The sequence below is a fragment of the Phalacrocorax aristotelis genome, chromosome 5 (assembly GCF_949628215.1).
Source record: "Phalacrocorax aristotelis chromosome 5, bGulAri2.1, whole genome shotgun sequence".
Taxonomy (NCBI): domain Eukaryota; kingdom Metazoa; phylum Chordata; class Aves; order Suliformes; family Phalacrocoracidae; genus Phalacrocorax; species Phalacrocorax aristotelis.
In genome coordinates, this window is record NC_134280.1 from 70,936,901 (window position 1) to 70,958,602 (window position 21,702).

The 21,702-nt window shown below is 49.7% G+C and overlaps 2 protein-coding genes across 3 annotated transcripts in view; one reads left to right on the plus strand and one right to left on the minus strand.

Moving 5' to 3' along the window:
• Window positions 1-1,269: 1,269 nt before the first annotated feature.
• MRPL21 (mitochondrial ribosomal protein L21) lies at window positions 1,270-16,946 on the minus strand. Its single transcript, XM_075095303.1, has 7 exons — window positions 16,889-16,946; window positions 15,059-15,119; window positions 11,141-11,226; window positions 7,922-8,085; window positions 6,339-6,391; window positions 2,182-2,285; window positions 1,270-1,500 (listed from the first exon to the last, which is right to left on the minus strand). Exons 1-7 carry the CDS (start codon window positions 16,923-16,925, stop codon window positions 1,436-1,438), a joined length of 570 nt encoding a protein of 189 aa, XP_074951404.1. The 5' UTR covers window positions 16,926-16,946; the 3' UTR covers window positions 1,270-1,435.
• Window positions 16,947-16,967: 21 nt separating this feature from the next.
• The window catches only part of IGHMBP2 (immunoglobulin mu DNA binding protein 2), a 47,321-nt gene continuing 42,586 nt past the window's right edge, over window positions 16,968-21,702 (plus strand). For both annotated transcript variants that reach the window (XM_075095304.1, XM_075095305.1), the window contains exons 1-3: window positions 16,968-17,054; window positions 19,432-19,601; window positions 21,460-21,652. In XM_075095304.1, coding sequence (XP_074951405.1) covers window positions 16,981-17,054; window positions 19,432-19,601; window positions 21,460-21,652 — 437 coding nt within the window. In that variant the 5' untranslated portion in view covers window positions 16,968-16,980. The remainder of the gene's footprint in view (window positions 17,055-19,431; window positions 19,602-21,459; window positions 21,653-21,702) is intronic.

Sequence of the window (21,702 nt, forward strand, 5' to 3'; positions counted from 1 at the left end):
TGATCTCCTGAAGGTTTATACAGAGTTGCGGGATTTGACAGGACGAGACCCACATATAATTATGTTCAAAACTAGCATTTCCTTCAGTACAGGGTTGTGGGCAACCTTGGCCCTACGAAGGAGTCACGGAGGGTGCATAAGGGCACCCATACGCAGACTCTCCTCCTGACTCATTCAAAGCAAGGCATTCCCTGGAGAAGTGACAGGGTGAGCAGGGCCCAGTTATCACTTCTCATGGTAGTTGTAGGGAACCCGATAGCTACTTGAGAGCCTGCTGAAAGCTCTAGGAAACTCTTCCTGGTTGTTATTACAGTCCAGAAACAGATGCAGACCGTGGCTGAATAAGCCTGCTGAACCTGCTGCTCAGTAGGTGACAGTACTGGACTTGCAGACAAAGTGGAGAGAAAATACTGAGCCTTAGACATGCAAATACACTCAGCTGGCCAAGCACCAAGTCTGTGAAATAGGCACGAAATCACTCCTGAGCCAGTGGTATCTGTTATTTTGATGGTATTACACACGCAGACAATTTATTGCTATGCAATAGACTCTCTGGCTCACCTTTAAGAGGGCAATTTCTCAGCTGCATCTCCTGTTGCTAATCCTTAAGAAGGATTTTCACCACTGAGCATGAGCTGGGAGTAGATCTGGGATCCTGCGGTCATCTTGTCTCACTGCTCTCCTCAGCCCCACGTTTGCTCTGGGCCACACTGTATCCCAGGATATTCCCTGAAGCCATACAATGCCAGCAATTACATGCACAGAGCAGCAGGGCTTTTGTCAGGAGAGGAAAAAGGGCGGGGAGCAAAATTGCACTTAGCTCTCTTAAAAACACCTCGCCTATTTACAGTGAATTAACTGCAGTCAGCGGAGAGCAACGAGCACTTCCAGAGGGCAAATCAGCTCACCCAAACAGGCCTGCCTCCCTGCTAGTCTGACGTGCACTCACAGTCTCGGGGTAGGGAAGCTTGCAGGGATGCAGAGAACTACGCACAGCAACAGGCTCTTCAAATTGACTAATTATACACATATTCTGCCTTCCAGGCTCAGGGCCTCACCTCTGGGACTGGGGAGGCGGATGGCCCTTTCCTTCCACAGCCAGCGAAGCCCAAGGTATTTTTAAGATGCAGCTGAGAGCCTGAATTCCTAAAGTACGTAGAGAGGTGGGCAGGCAAAGGTAGAGCCAGCTGGCATGAAACAGCTTGACAGCTAGCAGTGGCTCCTGGGCTGCTTAAAACTCCTCACAAATAAACACCATCAAGGCTGAAATAATAGTTTAAAAAATACTTCATTTTGTTGTTTTAAAAAGAAAGCACATATAGATTTCCATTTTCCAATAACAGCAAGAAGTCCAGAACTTTCCAATGACAAGGCAGTTTTATTTCCATAATTGCCTAAAGCAATAACAAACTTAAGCCACACAATACCCGATCAATCATGACAAACAGGGGAAAATTTCAATGGTGTTTATCCGAAGGACAGTCTGTGGGTTCCTAATGACTGCAAAAGAATGAAAAGAAAAAAAAAAAGGAAAAAAGATCAGATGGCAGCACAAAACTGTTGCGTACCTTTCGGAAGGCTCCTGCTGGCTCAGCTACATTAGCCCGCGGCGTGCCAAGGCGTGATGGTTCCTAGGAGGGGGTGTACTGGCAGATGCTGCCACCTTGGCGGGACAGCTGCACACCAGTGGTGTGGCGTGAACAAGAGGTCTAGGCAGAGCTCCCGTGGGATGGCGTCAGGCTGGTCAAGGTTCTAGCATCCACTCCACAAAAAAAGTTGTAATTTTTCTCTCTCTCAGTCGTATTGGAGAGGGGGCAGCCATTTGGTAATCAAAAAGCCTGCCACAGGGTACTGTTAAGACTTGCTAATATCTGTGATTACATATCCAATAGTTAAAGCTGGGGAAAAGAGAACAAGACTGCTTTTCTGCCCAGGGCATTTATTTTCAGCAGGGTCTTTTGCGAGCCTATCTAACAAAGGGGGCCAAGGGAATACTAAGTCACCGTGCTCCGAGTACTGTGGGCACCCCTGGGGCAGCGGGCTGGGAAAGAGGTGCAGTGCTACAAGGGGTCCTGGGGCTATGGTGACCGAGCCTCCTTCCCCAGCCACCGCCCTGTGTCACGTCCCCCCACCGGACCCAGCAACAAAGCAGCAGGGAAGGAAGCTCTGTGTTCATCTTACTTTTCTTCCTTTGATAGTTGTGCTTCTTCCGAAAGCGCATGTTGATTTTTGGCCATGACTCCGTCTTTTCAATCACAGTAGCCTCCACACGGACGAGATTTTTCCTTAAAAGTAAATTTTGAAAGTATAACTTTTTAATTGTTTACATTCTCCTCCTATCAGTGAGCAGGTTTCTGGGGAAAGGCGACACACAGATAACACACCCTGCCTTACAGAGCCCACATCCACAGGAACTACAAGAGCCAGACTGAAGCTTTGGAAAGCGTGGTTTTAATCAACAGCCACAATGGAGAAGGAAGAGACACTCTTTCATGCGGCATCAGTGCAGATTACCATTAAAAACTCATTAGCATGCTCACTTCGTGGCTAGAGACATTTAAAGAACATCCTCCTGACAAATGACTCTGTCTGCACTTAAGGAGGGTAGAGGGGGAAACCCATCTAGCCTAACCGTTCCAGCAAGGTCACTAGGAGGCCAAAGGCTCCGAGACATTTACCATCTCTCTTAACATCTACTCTCTGGGGTGTAATATGTATTAGAGATCAAATCCTTGAGGGAGGAGGGAGGGACAGCCGGAGGAGAGAAACTGATATATCTGCATTTAGTGACTAGCCCAGAAGAACACAGACATATCTAGATTTTAAAAGACCACTGGGTGACCCTGACATCCCAGCTAAAGGATGTAATCCAGACTCAGCCCAGCGATAGCACCCAACAGCACTACTGAAATACACAGCAGGCTTTGCAACGCTAGGAAAGAAACCAAAGAATGAACTGCACTCCAGGGGCTGGCCGCGTTTTACCACTATAATTAGGGAGCTATGTTTTCTGGGCCTAATTCCTGTCCACTGAAGGCGAAGGGAAAGCTAAACTCCCACTGACTTCTCACAGGCTTGGACTGTAAAGGCATGTAAGAAACTCACTAATGATGATCACATGGGAAAGCTGGAAAGCGGCCAGGCCAGATAAAGCGACCCGGTCGCTGAAATCTCTGCGCTGCTCTCAGGAGAGCCAGGGCTTGCAGTAGCACAGCCAAGCTCCCCCTGATACAGCTCTCGCCACTGGACCACACTAGCTGTCCTAGGCCTTGAGCAGCAGTCAGCCAAAAGCAGCAACATTGACACAGATCTGTAGATAAGCATCCCATCCCCCCGAATTACTCATAGCTGTTGACATGCTTTCAAGCAAATCTTGAAGGGTATTGTTGAGACAGTTGAGTATCCAAGTGTGGCTTCACTCTGCAATTCAAAAGTTCAATGCCAACGGGCCCGGTGAGTCCCTCTCTGTTGGACAAAGCACTAGGACCTGCTGGTTGAAAGGCTGAAGCACAGCAGAAACCAACTCACTGATGAAGTGCATATGAACAGAAAAGTTCTCAGCAAAACACGGCCCAAGAAAAAGAAAACTTTATCGAATGTTTTCGGTATGACTGGAATGAATGTTCATAAAAATAAAAAGGGGGTCACACATTTCCCAGCGTCTGACACAGACAGTCAGGCCGGCTGCTTTCAGCAGCAAGATGTTTCGTGACAAAGCACATCGATCAGGTTTTTGCAGGAGGCAAGAAAAATTCACACTGAAATCTCGTAGATCTAAGTTGGGCTGAAAGCTGTTGTCATTAAGCAGTGAAAAAGATCCAGGCAACCTACAGCCCTAAAGGATCACAGCTCTTAGAGGTAATAATTTCAACAGACAGGCTCACTCGCCCACTGCAGAAGGTAGCTGAATCCCAGCCTGGCTGTCTGGGAGAAGAACAGGACCAAGGCCCCATGTTGTTTCCATTGAAGCCACTGCAAAAACGGGCAGGTAGCAGGAGAAAGAACAGGGTTCGTCTACAGGAAGAAGTTCCCATCAGCTGTACTTTGTCTAGAAATAAGCTAAACTTTCTCATAGAGGGACCATTCATTTCACTCAGGTCTAAAATAGCTGAGGACACTCAACTGATGGCCTGAAATAGAAAACCCGCCCAAGGTTATGTTCACTTCTAATCACAGCTTTAAAAGTGCACAACAGTTTCTGCAATACACAGCCCGCGACGCCGCTCGACACCCTTGTGCCAATCGACCAGACAGCAAGTTACTTGAACAAACACAAAACCTAACAGATTCCAGGGCAGAAGCCAGCTAGAAGTTCCCAGAATAGCCTCTGCCACGCAGCTCTGTTTTGTTGCACTGTTGTTTTTTAAGGCTTTAGAGGAGTGTCATCTTGGGAGGTATCTGACTGCTACAGAAAATTAAAGCATGACCATCTGTCCAAAACAGGACAAGTTCCTACCCGCCTCCGAGTTTGAACAGGGAGTGCAGCTGTAATGAACTGTCTTACGCAGACACCGGTGCAAGCATTCACCAATGCGTTTATTTTTAAAACAACAGAGGAACAATGCTGCCTTTGTCTACATCCAGCCTATTATCTACTCTCCAGAATGTCTGTGGTTTAGGCACAACTAGGAACTACATGACAGAACTGCAGTCCACGTTGCCTGTGACACGCCGGGTTCTGTTTTCCTTTCTTCAGTCTGTATCAGAGAGTGGGGGACTCGGGAGGTTTCCCAGCAGCTCGGAGGGAGGACAGCACCTCTGCACCAGCCTTCTGTCCTGCCTGGTCAGCTGCCTCCTCCTCCCGCTGATCCTCCTCCGCCAAAGTCACTGGAGTTCAAGCTAACGCTGGCAGATGTGCGGTTTGGTCTGCTTCAAGCAACTGACACTGCTTTCCACACACTTAGAGCACTTGCAGAAACCAAACGGCTGTCTTTCTTCCCATCCCAGGGCTCCTGGGTCTCAGGCCACATGCCAAGTCCAGCAACAAACTGAGAGTTGCAAAGAACCACCCCGGGGCCGCGAGCTGAGAGTGCCGGGTAAAGGATGGTGCTCCTAAGGTGCCTGACATGACACATCCCTGTCTGTAGAACTTGGGCTCTTTTTTGGATTTCTGCAAGATGACATTTCTACTCCTAATAATGAGATTCCCCTTCCTAAAATCTTCCACAAGTGCAATATCTGGCAATAATTCAAAGACTCTTGACGATCTGCTACTCCAGATCTATTTGCAGTATTTCGCAGCCCTCAAAATCCTGCCTAACGCAGGGAACCCGAGGCAGATACCACCTGTACAACTGAGGTACGTTACCAACTGTACAAACACGTTACAAGTAACCCTTAAATACCAACAGCCCTTGGTACCACAGAAAGCACTCAGAAGTGAAACCAGCCTGAAACCATGCGGTATTTCTAACCAGAACCTACAAGCAGCCACAAAATAATTCTCAGATGTACAAGTTCCTCCCTATCTGACCGTCCTCTGCCACACTGCTGCAGTTCAAACCAAGACCTAAACATGCGGTTTAGCCTGCAACCAGACCACAGCCACGGCTTCCAGATACTCTGAGCGCCTGCAGCCCACCTTATCTTGGCTTGTCTTACCACTAAAACCTCTCATCCTGGGGAAATCAACAGTTCATGACTTTGCTTCTGGCCAGTGCTAAGAGCTGAGCAATAACCCCTGGTCCACACACCACTTCCTTTTGGTAAAGAAAAGGCTGAAGAACCAGGTGTTCCACCAGTTTGTATAGCAAGTCCGACAGCACTGGGACAGAGGTGGTGCCAAGGGTGCAAACGCCTTCTCCCCAGTTCTTTGATTGCTGGGCTATGTGACTAAGAGGAAGGGAAAACTAGGAACTCTAAAATTAATCTTAAAGCCTGCTGGGTTAAGACAATGGCAAAAGGAAATGGGTTAAAAAACCCAAGTCAGATTAAGTGTTTAATGGATGGGAAAGGATTTCTGGGTTATTCCAAGACGACTATCACCAAACTTAGGGTAAGGGAGTAAAGATGGTGAAAAGCAAGATTTACTGCTAGTTTGTACAAGGCTTACACCATGAAAAAAGATCCAACCCAGAAGAGGTGAACAGCCTACAGTTACCTTAGAAATGGGCACTGCTGCTCCGCCCTGGCACTGTGGCGATGGTTAGAGCCAGCAGAGCTGATGAGCCTGTTTTACTGGGGATTCTTTCAAAAGCCACAGGGCTGGGAGAAAAGCTAGTGCTGATAAATCCAGGTTTCTCTTCAGTTTCATGGACGGTAGGAGCCCTGAAGCTACAATTAATTACAAGAATTGTCTTAAGATTGCCTGAAGATATTTCTTGTGTGAGACATCTTACCCCAGGAGTGGCCTTCCAATAAGCGTGAAGTCATCAGCACCAACCAGCAAAACCTATGGAAAATAAATCAAGCATTTACCACCGATTCATTGTCCCAGCAGAAATGCAAACAATATCTTCCAAATTCTACAGCCACCATAAAGGAGTCAAACTGCTTAGAAACAGGCCTTTACACATTTCAAACCTGACACTGTTACTAGAGAGGAACGGTGGGGAAAGGCAGCTAACGGGCAAGAAACAGGTTGGTTAAACAGACAAGTCTTCCAGGAGAGCGTATCCTACTAAAACATGCTTTAGAATTATCTTTCACGTTGATTGGAACACACTGAACCTTTCCGTTCTGGCTCACCGACAGTTGTAAAAGATATGAAAAGCACATGAAAGAACAACAATATGCCTTGTGTGGGATCTGAATGAATGGCAGCTCCTAAAATAATTGGATTTTTATAGCAATCTCTACATATCCCAGTAAAGAAACACTTTCCTCATTCTCCTCCATGAGTCCTCAAGACAGGCAATGAAGAAATGAACATCTCGAGGGGATTCACCACCCCAGGGACTAGCCCTTTTGTTTCAGGGCATTGCAGCCACCTGCCTACCTAAAGGGTCAGGCAGGACAGTAGAGAGGGCATCGTGGAAAGAGGCAGTGTTTCTCACAGGCTGCCTCCTTCCCCATGCTAGCTGTACAGCAGCAGTTAAAAGCAACATATAAATGGCCATGTGATGTTCTGACTTTTGTTTTAGACAGATACTTGCCAGTGAAATCCCCAAAGGGTTATGGCGGTTAGGCAAGTTTTCTGCCTTCCTCACTCCCATCCAGACCTCTGCATTCCTAGCTGGCTACTCCACGCAGATCAGGATGCAGCTGAAGGCACGCCTAAAAAGCTGCCTCAAAACTGGACTTCAAAGCAGTGGATGAGGAGAAAAACTGCCCGGCTCCCCTTAGCTGCTAGCTTGGCTCTAACAACCAACATTACGATTAAGCCAACAGAATCCCACTTCATAATCTTTCACTTAAGATTTGGATTAATGAGCCTCTACAAGTTCCTGCTAGTCAACCACGGCTAAGGATGAAGATATTGAATTGCATCTTGGCAATTCTCCCCTACATGTACCATCTCTCTCCCTCCACCCAACACACTCAGCGTGATAAGGATCTTGCAAAGCATTGAGCAGTGACAGTCCCTCTGGAAATACTGCAAGTATTTTGGGTGTTGGGAGTCTCAAGGTAAACACAGTCTTTAGCTGGCGTCTCTAGAAACAACTGCTGTAACTTTCTTTTTTTTTTTGGATGAAGTTAGTACAACAAAAATCTGTCTCCTAACAGAGTCTGGCACAACTCATTCCAACCCTGTTCAACAAAAAAACACAATAATATTATCAGTAACAGAGTAACTGAAATTGGAACAAAGCTAAGGCAAAGCAAATAGCTGGAGCAAGAGCGGGAGATCCAACAGGAGCTCTTCAGGATGTGTTTTTAACAACTGGTTGTGAGTTTTGCCTCAAGGAATGTTGGCAGGTGATTTGCTCTGGCCCCATACACAGCATGGCACCACAGGCACCGTGGAAGCGCGGCACGTCACCTTTTCCATCCGGATTCGGTCTCCACATTCAGCCTCCAGCACATTGTCCATCATAATCAAGTCTTCACTGGTTATTTTCCACTGCTTGCTGGCAAAGTGGACCACAGCGAAGAGCCTTCCATACTGGCCCGTGGCGATCATCTTGTTCACCTTTTGTACCACTTCTGTTGGCAAACCGCAAGGAAGGAGTCGGGGTAGAAAAAACAACACGGTGAGAAGAGCTGTTCAAAACTAGTTCAGCCACAACCCTCTCCCACCAAAACTTTTATCGTCTTCTGGGAATCTCTAAGCAAGGATCAACAGCAGTGTTATGTCCGACCGGGTGTGAGCCTCCCTTCTGTAAACTGAATGACCTATTTGTATTTTAGTTGCTGGCAGACCCATGCGTAAGTAAACACCTAATATATATCCTGTGCAGCTAATCTAAGACTTGCCTTCTCGGCCTATTTCTTAGGCTTCCTAAAATGCACTGTATTCATATCCATATTCAGATACCAAGCCTTCCAGTAAAGAGCGCTTGTCCACGTGCCCTGCCTTTGGAGGGCAGCTCCCCTCAATTCCCAAGCAGTATGCGGAAGGCCCAGGACTCTGAACGCAGCGTAAGGCACGCAGGAACATCAGGAAGAGTTCAGCAAAGTACACGGGGAAAAAGGCCTCCAGCATACTAACAAAGCCCGGCCTGAGAACCTGTACCTGCAGCGAAGGCAGGAGAGCCCTTTCCCTCACTCCTTCCCAGACAACCTCTTCCCATACGCACACGCGTGCAGAGCGGGTGCCAGGAGCAGTGCAAACCCCAGTGACGAGGTCCTGCACACGAACAAACCCCGTCTCTGTGATCAGCTTCCTGTGCCGTGAAGCCAAACCCAATTTTTATGGGAAAGGTATTGCTTAATGACTGCCATCCCCCTGCCAAATGGCAGCTTTCCACCCTCTCAAGCTGCTCAGCAAAAGAGCAACTTTTCTGTAACTGGGAAAGTAGATTTTCTTCATTGTCCTCAAAAGTGGCTGAATCATTTTTTCTTGGAATGTAAACAAAACAACATCCATTTGGGACAGACAAGAATTCAGCAGCCAGTCAAACCAAACTCAGTCCTTACAGGAATACTCTGACAGCGTCCAAGTTTCAACCCAGCAGATGCAAACTCCTAAAGGTAGAGGTAAGGACAGAAACTATCTGCAAGGCAGAAGCTGCTGCGGTTCCCACAAAGATTAAGAGTTTAGCTCCTGTGTTGCTGGAATTGCTGTCCCAGAGGAAAAACCCACTGTGTACTCTCTCCTCTGATTCACAGCCGTCCGCTACAAAAAGTCCAGAGAAAAAATACAAACCCCTTCTCTGTTACGTCCTCAACGGCACAACGGGTACAATAAATTTCTTCCAGCTCTAACCCAGGTATATCAGCAGTCCTGTGCTCAACATTTCAAAAACAAGATTTCGAAATGCTGGCCTACAGTTTTCTCTCAGCAAAACACAGAGTCGTGCTCTGACAAGAGTTATTTCCTTGTCAAATTTCAACTTTCTACCCACGGGGCTTTCTCATCTTTTCGTAACCGAAAAAGGTCCATTTTCTTCGCCGCACTTGGGCTCTGAAGCTGTGGATAACTCTTCCAAACACGTCTAGTGACTGGAAACACCAAGCAAAGTTACCATTTGGTTGTTAGCATGGCCTGTGCCTCAGCACCATGTGAAGCGACCCTTCCTAAAATACCCACGGCTGTTTCCACAGCCAGCAGGAAAATAGAAGGCAGAATTCAAACGCTCTCGCTGTTTGCTTTGGATAAGCACAGCCAGGAGATGATGATACAAGTTCATAAACAGTAGGAGGTTACAAGGCACGGAAATCTCACGGGCCCTGAGGATCCCATGTGAATCAGTGAGGGAAACATGGGCCCTGTTCGCCACAGGACTTCAGCAAATCAAACTGAGCAGTTTATGGTTCACTGCTGGGTCAAATCATGCTCGGGGACAGAACGCTCATCTGTCACTTGAGCAACCCCAGGAGCGCCAAGCAGATAAAAAGGAGGGTGAAAAACAGACAGAGAGGAGACCTGGAGCAGGAGGCTCTCTCCGAAGCACATCACTCACAGTGATTAACACACTTCAGCCAGATGGTAGCAGACTCTGGAAAAACGGGGACACAACTCAGCTGTTCTCCTCTCACTCTCTCCTTGTAAAAGGACTCCTCTCCTCCACTTCCTGGGTCTCTCCCATCGAAAGCAGAGAAGTCAGGTGCCTTTCAAAGATGTCCCAGAGGCTAGTGCAATGAGACAGTAAGACTGCCTGTTAATACACAGGAGCTCATTGCCTGCACGAAGCACACAGCTGCTAACTGCCACCACCACAGTGCTGTAAAAGAAACGCACCCGCTGGGGCTCATTATTGCCTAGTTCTGAGAAACATCCTGTACACATCGGCTTCCCCACTACCACCCCTAGCACGGTCTGGATGACAACAGCCCCGCCTGGGCAGTGGGAGACGAGACACACATGCCTTCCCTGTATTTGATTCGCACATCCCCGCCTGCCAGGGGAACCTGTGTCTGGTCACCAGTGGAAGAACGACGTGCTCTAGTAAGGCACTACAATGAGGATGGCTGCTGAACAGCTACGGGCACATCACTCGCCAACATGTGCGGCTGGCCACTGCACGGCCCACGTGCTCCTTTCGGGAGGACCATGGCTGCCTTCAGCGGTCCTGACTAGATGTGGCGACAAGAATGCCTTCACAAACATTATGTCACTTCCCAGCTGCTCGTTGCCTTATGTCACACCTCTGCAGCTCTCTCATGTGCCCACCATCCAACTGCTTATGCTGGCTCTGGTGCCCTGTTTTATGCGCTAAAATACACCAGCTCTCTGATGTGCCCACCATCCAACTGCTTATGCTGGCTTGAGCTTTTTCATTTATTCATTAAAAGAAAAACAATTGTTTTCTCCTGTCCAAAAGGCTTGTTTCATGCTTTAGAAAACAACACGTAACATCAGGTAAGATTGCTCTGGGAGTGTTACATGCTGTCAGAAACTAAGGAGACCTCACGTTCTACCCATGTCCCCAGTGCAGCTGGAGCACAAGTCCAGTGACACTAACATGTGCCAGAAATTAGACAAAAATATGAAGAATAAAAACTAGCCCCAATCATTGAAGACACTATTTATGCTCAGTCAGGCCACCAATGGCAATACTGGAGTGCTGGTCTTCACGTGGAGACTGGAGACCTTTACCTGCATGATACTTGGCTTCTTCTGCCGGATCTGGAAGTTTCACTTCGGGCCATGGGGGTGAAGTCAGAGATGTTTTGGCGACAAGTCTGTGAACAATAAGGTAAGAGTCACTTGTAGCAAACAGATATTGTCAAGAGATGTAAAACATGAAGAGAGAAGAAAAGGTAAAAGAAGCTGGAGATGGATTAGGAAGTGGTTTTCCACTGGGGGAGCAGAAGTTTTGCAGGGAACTTCATGATTTGTCAGTAGAAAAGACTCAACCCAAAGCCCACTGTGGCCAGAAAGCAACTTCCCACATATCATCTTTCAATTTGTAGCAGCTCATGAGCAAGGTGAGGTTTTCTACTCCGGACTTAAGTGTTTGGACAGAGGGTGGCAGGCGAGGCAAAGACATGTCACCTCCCTAGGCCTTAAACCGATGGAGGACACTAGATATGGCAAAGTCACCAGACCTTCCTCCCAACACCTGGCAAAAGCGCTCCAGTGGGACAAGAAATGCCGCAAGAGTGCTGAAGCTGCAGCCTGTATCAGAAGGCTGTTCAAAACCATGGAGAAAACACTTGGTCTCATTTCCAAGTTCAACCTGCAAATGCTCTAACAAACACAGTCGCCGCTCGCAGGGCTTAACGCCACTTAGGTTCACCATGAATTGCAGCAAACTTAAAGAAAAAGGGATAAATGCCTCTACGGCTGGTTTGCTTTACTCCCATCCTGTCATAATATTCGGGATGGGGAAATGGATTTTTTTTTTCCGTTTTTTTTTTTTTTTTAAACTGCCCACTTCAGGATGTTATTTGAAATGGTTTGAAAGAAAGGAAGAGTGCAGAAAGAAGCAGACTGAAAGTTAACTGAAAATTAACCCAGGCTAGGTTACCACTTGTTCCTGACTTTGAGATTTGCAGCTCGATGTGCTAGTGGTGATGAAGCTCATCGATCACCGGTCGTTTTCCACTGCCTCATTTTGTCACCAACTCCATTGGGAACAGACCTACCTTAAACCCTGCTTACCCCTGAGTTTTAGATAAAAGGCTCTTTTTAAACTTTTTCCAGGTATAGATACAAGTTCCCTCCACCACAGCTGAGAGGCTGAACACGTTGACGCTCCTCAACCCACTTCAGCAGCGAACACAAAGCTCTGAAGTTACCCAGTCGCGGGGAGCATCCGGAAGGAGGGAACGCGCCTTTGATGGGGAAGGAGGGCTAATGAGCGTTCTTAAACGAGCCTTGAGTGCTACACACAAATGACTCACACACATCCTTTTTTCCTCTATTTTTTGAAGCTCTTCTCTGTTAAATAGATAGTTTAGAGAGGGCCTTAAGACCACAGCTGGGTTCTTTACAGGAGAGTTATGAGGCTGCTCTTCTTTTGTGACTTACAGCTGCATTCCCTGAATGGCAATAACAGCCTCTCCCACGCCCAATGTGATTCAGCACTTAATACAACAAACACTAGCCCAAAAGCCTCTTCTGTGCTGCTACCACGTCCGTCTACAATGACACCACACTGGGGAGGGACCAGCAGAGCCGTCTAACGAGACCTCTCAGACCCATGCCTATCTCGGTTCAGACCACAGAAGGGAGCGGGAGCACGCACCGCCCCCCGCCCAAGCACAAGCATCGGTCCTTATGATGGCTTTGAGCACCGAGATATTTTGCTAAAAGGTGCAAATTAAATCCTTATTCTTCTTGAAAGGGTAGCTTCCACTGTTGTGATAGAGAATCGCTTTAATAACATCTCTTTTCAAACACTCTGCAACCGTGCCTCTCTGTTCCAAGACGTTGCATCGGTCCCCAAAGACCTTCCTGGTGACCAGCCCGGGGGACTCCTGAGCATCACAGGCGCATCCCTTTAGGATCATTCAGCACCGATACAATCGTGGGAGCACCCACAGCTCAAACTGCACCGTCACCTGAATGACAAATTCTGTGCAGAAGGTATCTTACCTGAAGCCTGCTCTACTTTCTACACTTCAGACGTTACTCTCTCACTTACGAAAATGGTATATGGCTGGCACAACAAGTGACACCTTCGGTTTAGTGAATAAACTGGGGGCCTGAAGGCAAGCAGGCTGCAGAACAGATACAGAACGAAAGACTGAAAATTGCCAGGGGCGTTTCAGCTAGCAGCCAGCAACATGTTCTCATTAGCTGCCACGGTGGATGCTTTCTGCTTTTCTCAAGCTTGTCACTGGGAGGGATCCTCTGCCTCAAAACTGAACTAATTCCTGACCGCCTCAAGCCCTGTACAGTCAGTACCGCAGGTATTCGCACACGCTGCCTTTCTTGACAGCAGCACGGACAGCACTAAATCACAAGAACCCTGTACAAAACATCAGAGCTCAACAACAATTAATGCTGCTCAAATGTGCCACAGGGCATTAATTCAAAAATGAAACACTATGTGAAACTCACAGTGTGAGTTTGAGTGGAAAAAATGCAAATGTCACTTGCTTATAATTAGCTGGTTTTAAGATCTCAAGGACAAGGAGCAACAACAAGGAGGACCAGAGGCAGCTGTTTACACCTCTGCGTAAGAGCCAGTTACAAAAACTATTGATTTGTTCCCAAAGAACTGGAGAGAAAAGCACCACTCTAGCCAGGGTCAGTACTTCACACATGCAGTGCTTTCATGAGAACTGCGGTACACGCTCTGGGGGCAGGGAAAGGAGGCAGAAGTCCATCCTGCAGCACTCAGGGATTATCCCGAGAGGTGCCAAACGCCTTTGCTCAGAAAGAGGCTCGTGACCGAAAGGCATCGGATTATAGCTCCTTATTAAGCAGGAATCTATGATACCACAAAGACAATCTTAGATTTAAAGAGGAGGGAGATGCACCCTGGATAGCAATGAGATGACCAGAAAGGTACCGGTTTCTGAAATCTGAAGAGAAGGGTGCTGCTCAGTAAATACCATCTCCCTCACAAACGAGACGTAAAAATAACGCAGGATGCATAAAATGCATAAAATATTCAGGAAAAAAACATTAGATGCTAGTGACAGAAGGCAAAATTAACACAGCAGCAGTTGCGTTTGATCAGTTTAGTCTGTAACGCCCAGCAAGGCCTCTCAGAGGGCTTTATTTTAACAGAAACTCAAAGCACTTGCAAGCAAGCGTATAACCACAAGCACCGAGGCGTCGTGGGTCTGTTGAGGGGTCTACTAATAATGCTGGCTGCTGTGTCAGAGGCAGAGATCCCCAGTGTGTTCCCACACGCCCGGGGACGGCGGGAAGAGGCCAGCCCCCTGCACTGAGCAAACCTTGCCATTTCTCCCCGACGCTGCTCACAGGAGTTCTCTATTTCTGCAGTGTCCCCTCCTGGTTAAAGTAAGCAGCAGCACGGCCTGCGGCTCGGACCACGTACCGCCCTGTGAGATCCCAGCAGAGGAGGCAAAAAGCCACAAACAAGCAGCTCTCAAAGCACTCAGACAAACGAAGCCTGAGGCTTCCTGGCTGTTAACCCCATTTTATGAAGACTGCAGTGCAAGTTCGGTATTTATCAGATACTGGAGGCTCCAGGCAGGAGATAAACCTTGCCTGCAGAGTAGGCTACCTGTATATAAAAAGATGAGCATCAGCTGAAGCCCTTTCTAAAGCTGGGGAGTTTGCAATGCCCTGACTTGAGTGGCTTCCCTGCTGTCTACTATGGGCTAAGCCCACATTGCAGCCCTTTTCTTGGTGGATCATCTAATTATCTGTCTCTAGACTCTGTTGCTTAATTTCACAAATCAACAGAAGTGTCCTTCTGGCAAAGGTGACTGAAGGTAGGCAGAGAGTCCAAAACTTACTGGGAAGTGACAGACTGACCAAGGGGCCAGACAAGCCTTTCCAAAGGAAACACAAGCCACCCTCCCCACCCCCAGCAAGGAAGGTCAGTGTTTCAGGGGGCAAAAAGCAAAGCAGAAAGCCATTTGACATTACCCTTGCTGCAGTGACGTGCTCTGGGAACTCTGGTGCCGCACCGCAGAGGAAAGCAAGAAGGCTAGAAGGGAGAGAGGGGAAAAAAGAATTAAAAATTAGCAGCAACTGCTGGGCTTTTAGTCCCTGGTGAGGCAGCATTACAGCAATGCTGAAGTGTCACAGCGCTGTAAAAGCTTTGTTCCATTTTATCATGACAGGCAGAGATAAAGGGGGAAGCAAAACACAATACACAGTAAGAGAAAGGGCCCGTCAGTTGTGCGCAGCATTGCTGAGAGCACGAGAGGCCTCCCACTGCAAACACTTATTCCAAGTGACACTTCCAGCTAGACACCACAATTTCATAGAGCTACACTCAGAGCATCCCCCTCTTTTGGCAAACAACGTGACCGAAGGCGAGAAACAGGTGGCCTGAGGAACTCCGTCGTGCACTCCCTTAATTCTGAGCCCTAACTGATGCTGCTGGAAGGATCCTTCCCAGCCCTCTGGGCCCTCCAGAAAGGGGAGGGAAGCTATTCAGAACATCTACCAGGTGATTCTCAGAAAATTCTACTAAGCCTTACAAAGCTTTCACTCCGAAAACAGAGAAGGCAGGCAGGACACATTGCCAGTAACTCACTGGCCCTGCGGCTCCCGAGCAAACACCGCAACGCCAGGTGAGACACAGCAAATGGAAGCGCGGGGCAGGTTCGGCAGATTTGGTTCGAACACTCCCGTCTGTGGGTTTTCACCACCCCAAACATGCCTTTTCCTTCCCAGCAAGAGGCGCGGATGAGCCATGCAGCCCAGCAAGTAACAACGGCAGATGGGAGTTAGAAAAACGTATTTGCTCTTTTCAGAGCGACACGTGCACGAGCTAACGTTCACCAGAACAGTGAAGCTGTGTCACCGTTCCAATAGGCAAATACTCAGAGTGTGTTTTAGTACAACTTAAATTACACTTTGAGTGTAGGTTCAGCATTTTTTGGAAAGAAGCTTGGCCCGCACACACTGTTAATTAGCAGAAACAGATGAAGGCCTAAAAACATGCGCTCGGGGATTTATCCCTGTGTTATCTCAGGGATAACAATATGCTTTCTAGAACAATTTGCTTAATTAAAAGACAAACAGCGCACAGCTTCTTTGCAGGAACATTGTCTTTGTCACCCATTAGCCAAAGCAAGAACCATACAAGGGACCGGAAAGGACCTCTTAAGACCAAACATACTTAGAACCATGGTCTTATAGAATCATTAAAGCTGGAAAAAACCTCTAGGATCATCAAGTCCAACCACCAACCCAACACCACCGTGCCTCCCAAGAGGTACATAACCACCTCACTCAGAGGCCGCAGCTCACCAAGGTCACGCTCCCCCGGCGCAGAAACCGCACCCAGAGGCAAAGCCGGGCCCCCGAGCCCCCCCCGTCCTGACGAACGACCCCTGCTCCCGGGACAAACCCCTGCCAGCCTCCCAGCCCGCCGAGGAAGGGAGGGGTCGGTAGACTCCCAGCGCACCCCCCACCCCCTGGACCTTGCGGCACCGCTCATGGCGGGATAGGGAAAGGGTGCGTAAAGCCCATTCTCCTTTCTGCTGACGCTCCCCCGCGGCGTCCCGGCCGCTCCAAGGCCCGAGGCCCTCCTCTGCGCCCCGTTCGCCTCTGCGGCTCTGCCCCGCGGGGAGAGCGCCGGGGTGACCCGCCAGGTGCGTGCCGTGGATCCCGCGGGGCCGGGCAAGCCCCGCTCCGCTCCGCTCGGGGAGCCGCGGGGGCTCGCTAGGCCCGCGGAGGGGACGCGGCCCCCGGCCCTGCCCCGCCGCAGCGGAGCTCGGGGCCCTTCGTCCCGTCCCGCCTCACCCGCCGCCCGCCGCCGAGCCGCCGCCGCCACCGCCATCGCGGTGACCCTCGCCCCGGAAGCGGAAGTTCCCGGCGGGGCGAAGGGCGGGGCCATGGCGGCGGAGGCGGCGGAGCGGCACCTGGAGCTGCTGCGGGAGGAGCGGGAGGCCGAGCTCGCCGAGAGCAGGTACCGCCTGCGGGGGAGCCCCGCCGGGCCGTCCGCACGGAGCCTGCCGGCACCGGCAGCAGCGCGGCCGCACCCGTCCCGGCGGGGCCTATAGCTCACCTGCAGGGGACCCGGAGGGGCCCTCCGCTGGGACTCACTATCATTTATGGGCTTGCTGTCACCTATAGGGGACCCTGAGGGACCCTCCCCCGGCATCTGCTGTCACATACGGGCCTGCTGTCACCTGTAGGGGACCCTGAGGGACCTCTCCTGGGAGCCATTGTTGCATATAGGAAGCCATGCTGACACCCCTATAAGGCCTATAGGTCACCTATAGGAGACTCTGAGGGACCCTCCCCCTAGGACCTGCTGTCACATATGGGAAGCCACGCTGACACTCGTATAGGAAGCCCTGACAGACACACCTCTAAGGGACTTGCTGTCACCTATGAGAAGCCCTGCTGACTCATGCCTATTGGACCTTGTGTCACCTGTGGGAAATGTGCTGTCACCTATAGGAAATGCTGCTGTACTCACTCGTATATCACCAGCATGCCCCAGTAGGAAACTCGCCCCATAGGGCCAGCTCTCACCTCTGGGAAACCCTGCTGGACTCAGCCCTATAGGACCAGCTCATGCCTGTAGGAATCCCTCTTAGACTCACCCTGTAGGGCTTGCTGTCACCTATAGAATCCAAGCTCACATCAGCAACACCATGGGGCTCCCCTTCTCCTCCCCCAGACTGTGGGGGGGTGCTGGGACCCTGCAGCCTCCCCCAAGCTCCACTCTCCTGCCCCCAGGGCTCGAGCTGAAACCAAATCCCACCTGACTCGCGTGGGTTCCTGGTGCCAGGAAGGACGGGGGTGTCACCAGCCCCCCCGGGTCGCGTGTGGCCGTGTCAGGGGTGCAGGTACCCCACGCCTGGCGCTGGTGAGGCCTGGCCTTACCCAGCCCTGAGGACAGAGGGTGCCGGGAGGCAGGACGAGACTCCTGGCATCCCCTGACACTTCAACTCCCTACGGAGCAACCTACAGGAAACAAGCCAAACTGGGGGGCTAAGGAGAATAAACCTGGGGGTTTTCTTTTTTGTTTTGATCTATATGAAAATAAAGACACTCCCTGCAAGTGAGACTCTGCAGCAAACGCAGCTGCTGCAGCAGACTTTGAGCCCAAAGGACAGCAGTCTGCAAAGCCGCTGCCTGTGCCTGAACATGAGCCGGCAGCGTGCTCAGGCAGCCAAGGAGGCCAATGGCATCCTGGCTTGTATCAGGAATAGTGGGGCCACCAGGAGCAGGGAGGTGATCGTGCCCCTGTGCTCGGCACTGGTGTGGCCAGCAGGAGCTGGGCAGGGATGGGACCCCTGTGCTCGGCACTGGTGAGGCCCCACCTCGAATGCTGGGCTCAGGTTTGGGCCCCTCGGGACAAGAAGGCCCTTGAGGGGCTGGAGCGTGTCCAGAGAAGGGCAGCGGGGCTGGGGCAGGGTCTGGAGCACAAGTGTGCTGGGGGGCGGCTGAGGGAGCTGGGGGGGTTTAGCCTGGAGAAGGGGAGGCTGAGGGGAGCCCTTCTTGCTCTCTGCAGCTGCCTGAGAGGGGCTGGAGTGAGGGGGGGGTTGGTCTCTGCTCCCTAGTAACAAGTGATAGGACGAGAGGAAACAGCCTCAAGCTGCGTCAGGGGAGGTTTAGGTTGGATATTAGGAAAAACTTCTTCACCGAAAGGGTTGTCAAACATTGGAACAGGCTGCCCAGGGAGGTGGTGGAGTCTCCATCCCTGGAGGTATTTAAAAGAAGGGCAGACGTGGTGTTTGAGGATATGGTTTAGTGGTGGCCTGGGCAGTGATAGGTTAGCGGTTGGACTCAATGATCTTAAGGGTCTTTTCCAACCTTAACGAATCTATGATTCTATGATTTTGTGCCATAGTCACTTGTAGCCTGCAAGTCTGTGCCAGGCACCCGCTCCTTTTCCATCTGCAGCCACATGTGTGGTGCTTGTCAGAGGTCAGCACAACTTCACATAAAAAGTGGCAGATCTTCCATTTTAGCAATAATACGTGATAGGAGAAAACTCACGTTATTCTCTCATGGGACATGGGTAACTGGGCAGGCCCTTCCTTCTCACACCCAGACAGGAGAGGGGAAAATACACAGAAACAGATGTTACCTCTTCTCCAGGCTCTGTGAGCATTGCCCCGTCTCTCAGGATAAGCCCGTGGAAGCCAATCTAGTTACATCACTGCAAAGCGATCGCGTAAGCCAACGCTTCATCAAGCTGGTGTTTCTTTTGCCGTCGTTGTTCCCCTTCTTTTCCATCTCCTCCCCCTGTCGTTTACTGTTTTGTCACCTGATGCTTTGAATGTCAGCTTCAGTCCAGCAAATGGTTTTCACGCCTGTGTGATTTCCAGGGCATGGCAGGAAAGCATCTCCCTGAAGGAGCTGCAGCGCAGAGGCATCTGCTTGCTAAAACTCCAAGCTGCCAACCAGAGAACCGGCCTCTACGGGCGGCTGCTCGTGACGTTTCAGCCTAGAAAATATGATTTAGACGCTGAGCTGCCCTATAACAGTTTCGGGCCTGGTAAGTGGTGTTCCTGCCAGTGTGAAGTAGGTAAAGTGAGAGGTGACCAATATCTTCTTCCTGACATCTTTCTAATGTGATATTTGTAAAGACGGAGCAATTGATGCAAAAAAGGCAGGGAGAAAATGTTATTGCTAGAGGATGAATCTAGGGAAACCCAGACTCATTTTCCCTTGGCTTGTTATGGGTATGTATGTTGCACCAGGAAATAGTGCTGATGATTAAAGAGCTGGCTTCTCTCCTTCTGAATACATAAAAACAAAGCCTGGGTCCCTCGTCATTAAAGATTTTGTGGCACTTTTTGTACAAGCCAAAGTGTTCGTGTTTGTGTCTTGCGGTAGGTAGGGAGCCTTTGTCACACTTCAATTGCAAAAGGGAAAGGGGATTTGCTTTTTCCTTCCCGAGCTGCCGTATTTCTGCCCTTCCCTGCACTGTTACATTTGGCGAGGAAGATAAAGAAGTGAGGTATGCCCTGTTATTAGTTGACACGCCTGGATTTCCGTTGGAAGTAAACGTACTAGAGAAATACAGACTCACCAGCACATCAGCCAGTGCCCTTTTCACTTGTGTCTCACCCTCTGCCATCACTTCCATGACAACACGACCGGGAGCGTCAGAGCTGAGCTGTTGCCGGTATCCAAGGAAGGCAGGGACGCTGCCTGCCATGCTGTAACCAGCTGGGCAGGCTTACCCTGCAGAAGGACTTGGGTTTGACCACGAGGTAGTTCCAAGTGAGCCTGCAGTACTATTTTTTCCCTGCAAAGACCCTTCTCTTTTCCTTAGGCAATGAGGATATTGCCTTGTGCTCTCCAAAACTGGTCCAGAGGAGAGAAGCTGGCTGCACCAGACAGCGTTCTGGTTTAGTTTAGTAATTTTCCTGGTTTAGCTTGCTAGACCAGTGAGCTTGCTAAGCAGGTCCTCATGGGGAACCAGACTGTTTCTGGCCCTGGTTGCACGATGGTACTATTCCAGAGTGTGTTGAAGTTTGGTTTGGTGATGCATTCTTTGTCACCCAGGCCTCCAAGCTGCTGACCTTTGAAATTAAAATGACTCATTGCAGATTGGGGTCTCAGCCTTGAGAGCATCTGCCAGTGCTCTTCAAAGAGAAATAGCGTTGCTGTAGCAGTAAATTATTCCTGGGGCACAAGCATTTTAATGTAAGAGCTGATGGGCCTTATGGAGAAAAGCTTCCCATAGCTTGTAAATCTGGCATTTAATCCTCAACGAATGTGAGCCCAGTTACGAACTTAGTCAAACATCCTGCCCAAAATCTCCATTCCATCATTACACTACATAATTCAGCTCTCTTTTGTCATCTCACAGCGACTGTGAAAAAGCTGTAGCAAGTCCTTAAAAATCTCTGGTCTTTCTTAGTGCTGCTGACTGGTGTAGGGCAGTCATCTGGGAGGCACATACTGTCATGCAGACTCCTTCGCTATTATTAAAAAAATAAAATGGGTGTAAAATGGTTTGTTTGAGAGTTCAGAGAAGTCAGCTTCTTCCAAGATCTGTGTGAAAGCAAGCTGGCTTTCTGAGCAGTGCTGGTCTCCACCCCAAGACCTGTGGTGTGTGAAGGTCTGAAGGCAGCTGGTTAACTGCTGTCTGGTGTCTTCATACTGCTAATTGTCCTTTTGCTCGCTCTTGCTGTGCTTTCTGTCAGCTGAGAGGGGGATATTCTTCTTTCTTTACGGGGAGACACAAATTCTGCCCTTGGCAGGAGGCCCGGCGCTAGAGCTGTGGTTGGTGCGGGTGGTCCTGCTGGCTGCATTGGACTGTGCTTGGTTGCTGGTCTCCCCAAAGAGAGGATTTCAAAATGCTTCCCCCACTTCACACTCTTTCTTCAAATTTGTCTTTGCAGGGGACATTGTGGGCCTTTATGATTCAGCTGGCCAGGGTGATCTGCTCTCCACAGGCATTGTAACCCGTGTCACCTCCAAAGCAGTGACTGTTGCCTTTGAGGAATCTCGAGATGGCGTGCTGAGCTTGGACCGGGAGAGCTCTTACCGCCTCCTGAAATTAGCCAACGACGTCACCTACAACAGGCTGAAAAAGTAAGGGCCACGGGGTTGCAGCTCGCCTACGGTCACTCTGCTCACAAGTG

Bases quoted from the DNA above. Each gene is read 5' to 3' on its own strand.
- MRPL21 (XM_075095303.1), bottom strand. From the start codon at position 16,925: ATGGCGGTGGCGGCGGCGGCTCGGCGGCGGGCGGCGG. The intron at 15,120-16,888 runs GTGAGGCGGGAC...TCTCCCTTCTAG, and splicing joins GGCTCGGCGGCGGGCGGCGG to CCTTCTTGCTTTCCTCTGCG. The intron at 8,086-11,140 runs GTAAAGGTCTCC...GTTTGCCAACAG, and splicing joins AGAAGCCAAGTATCATGCAG to AAGTGGTACAAAAGGTGAAC.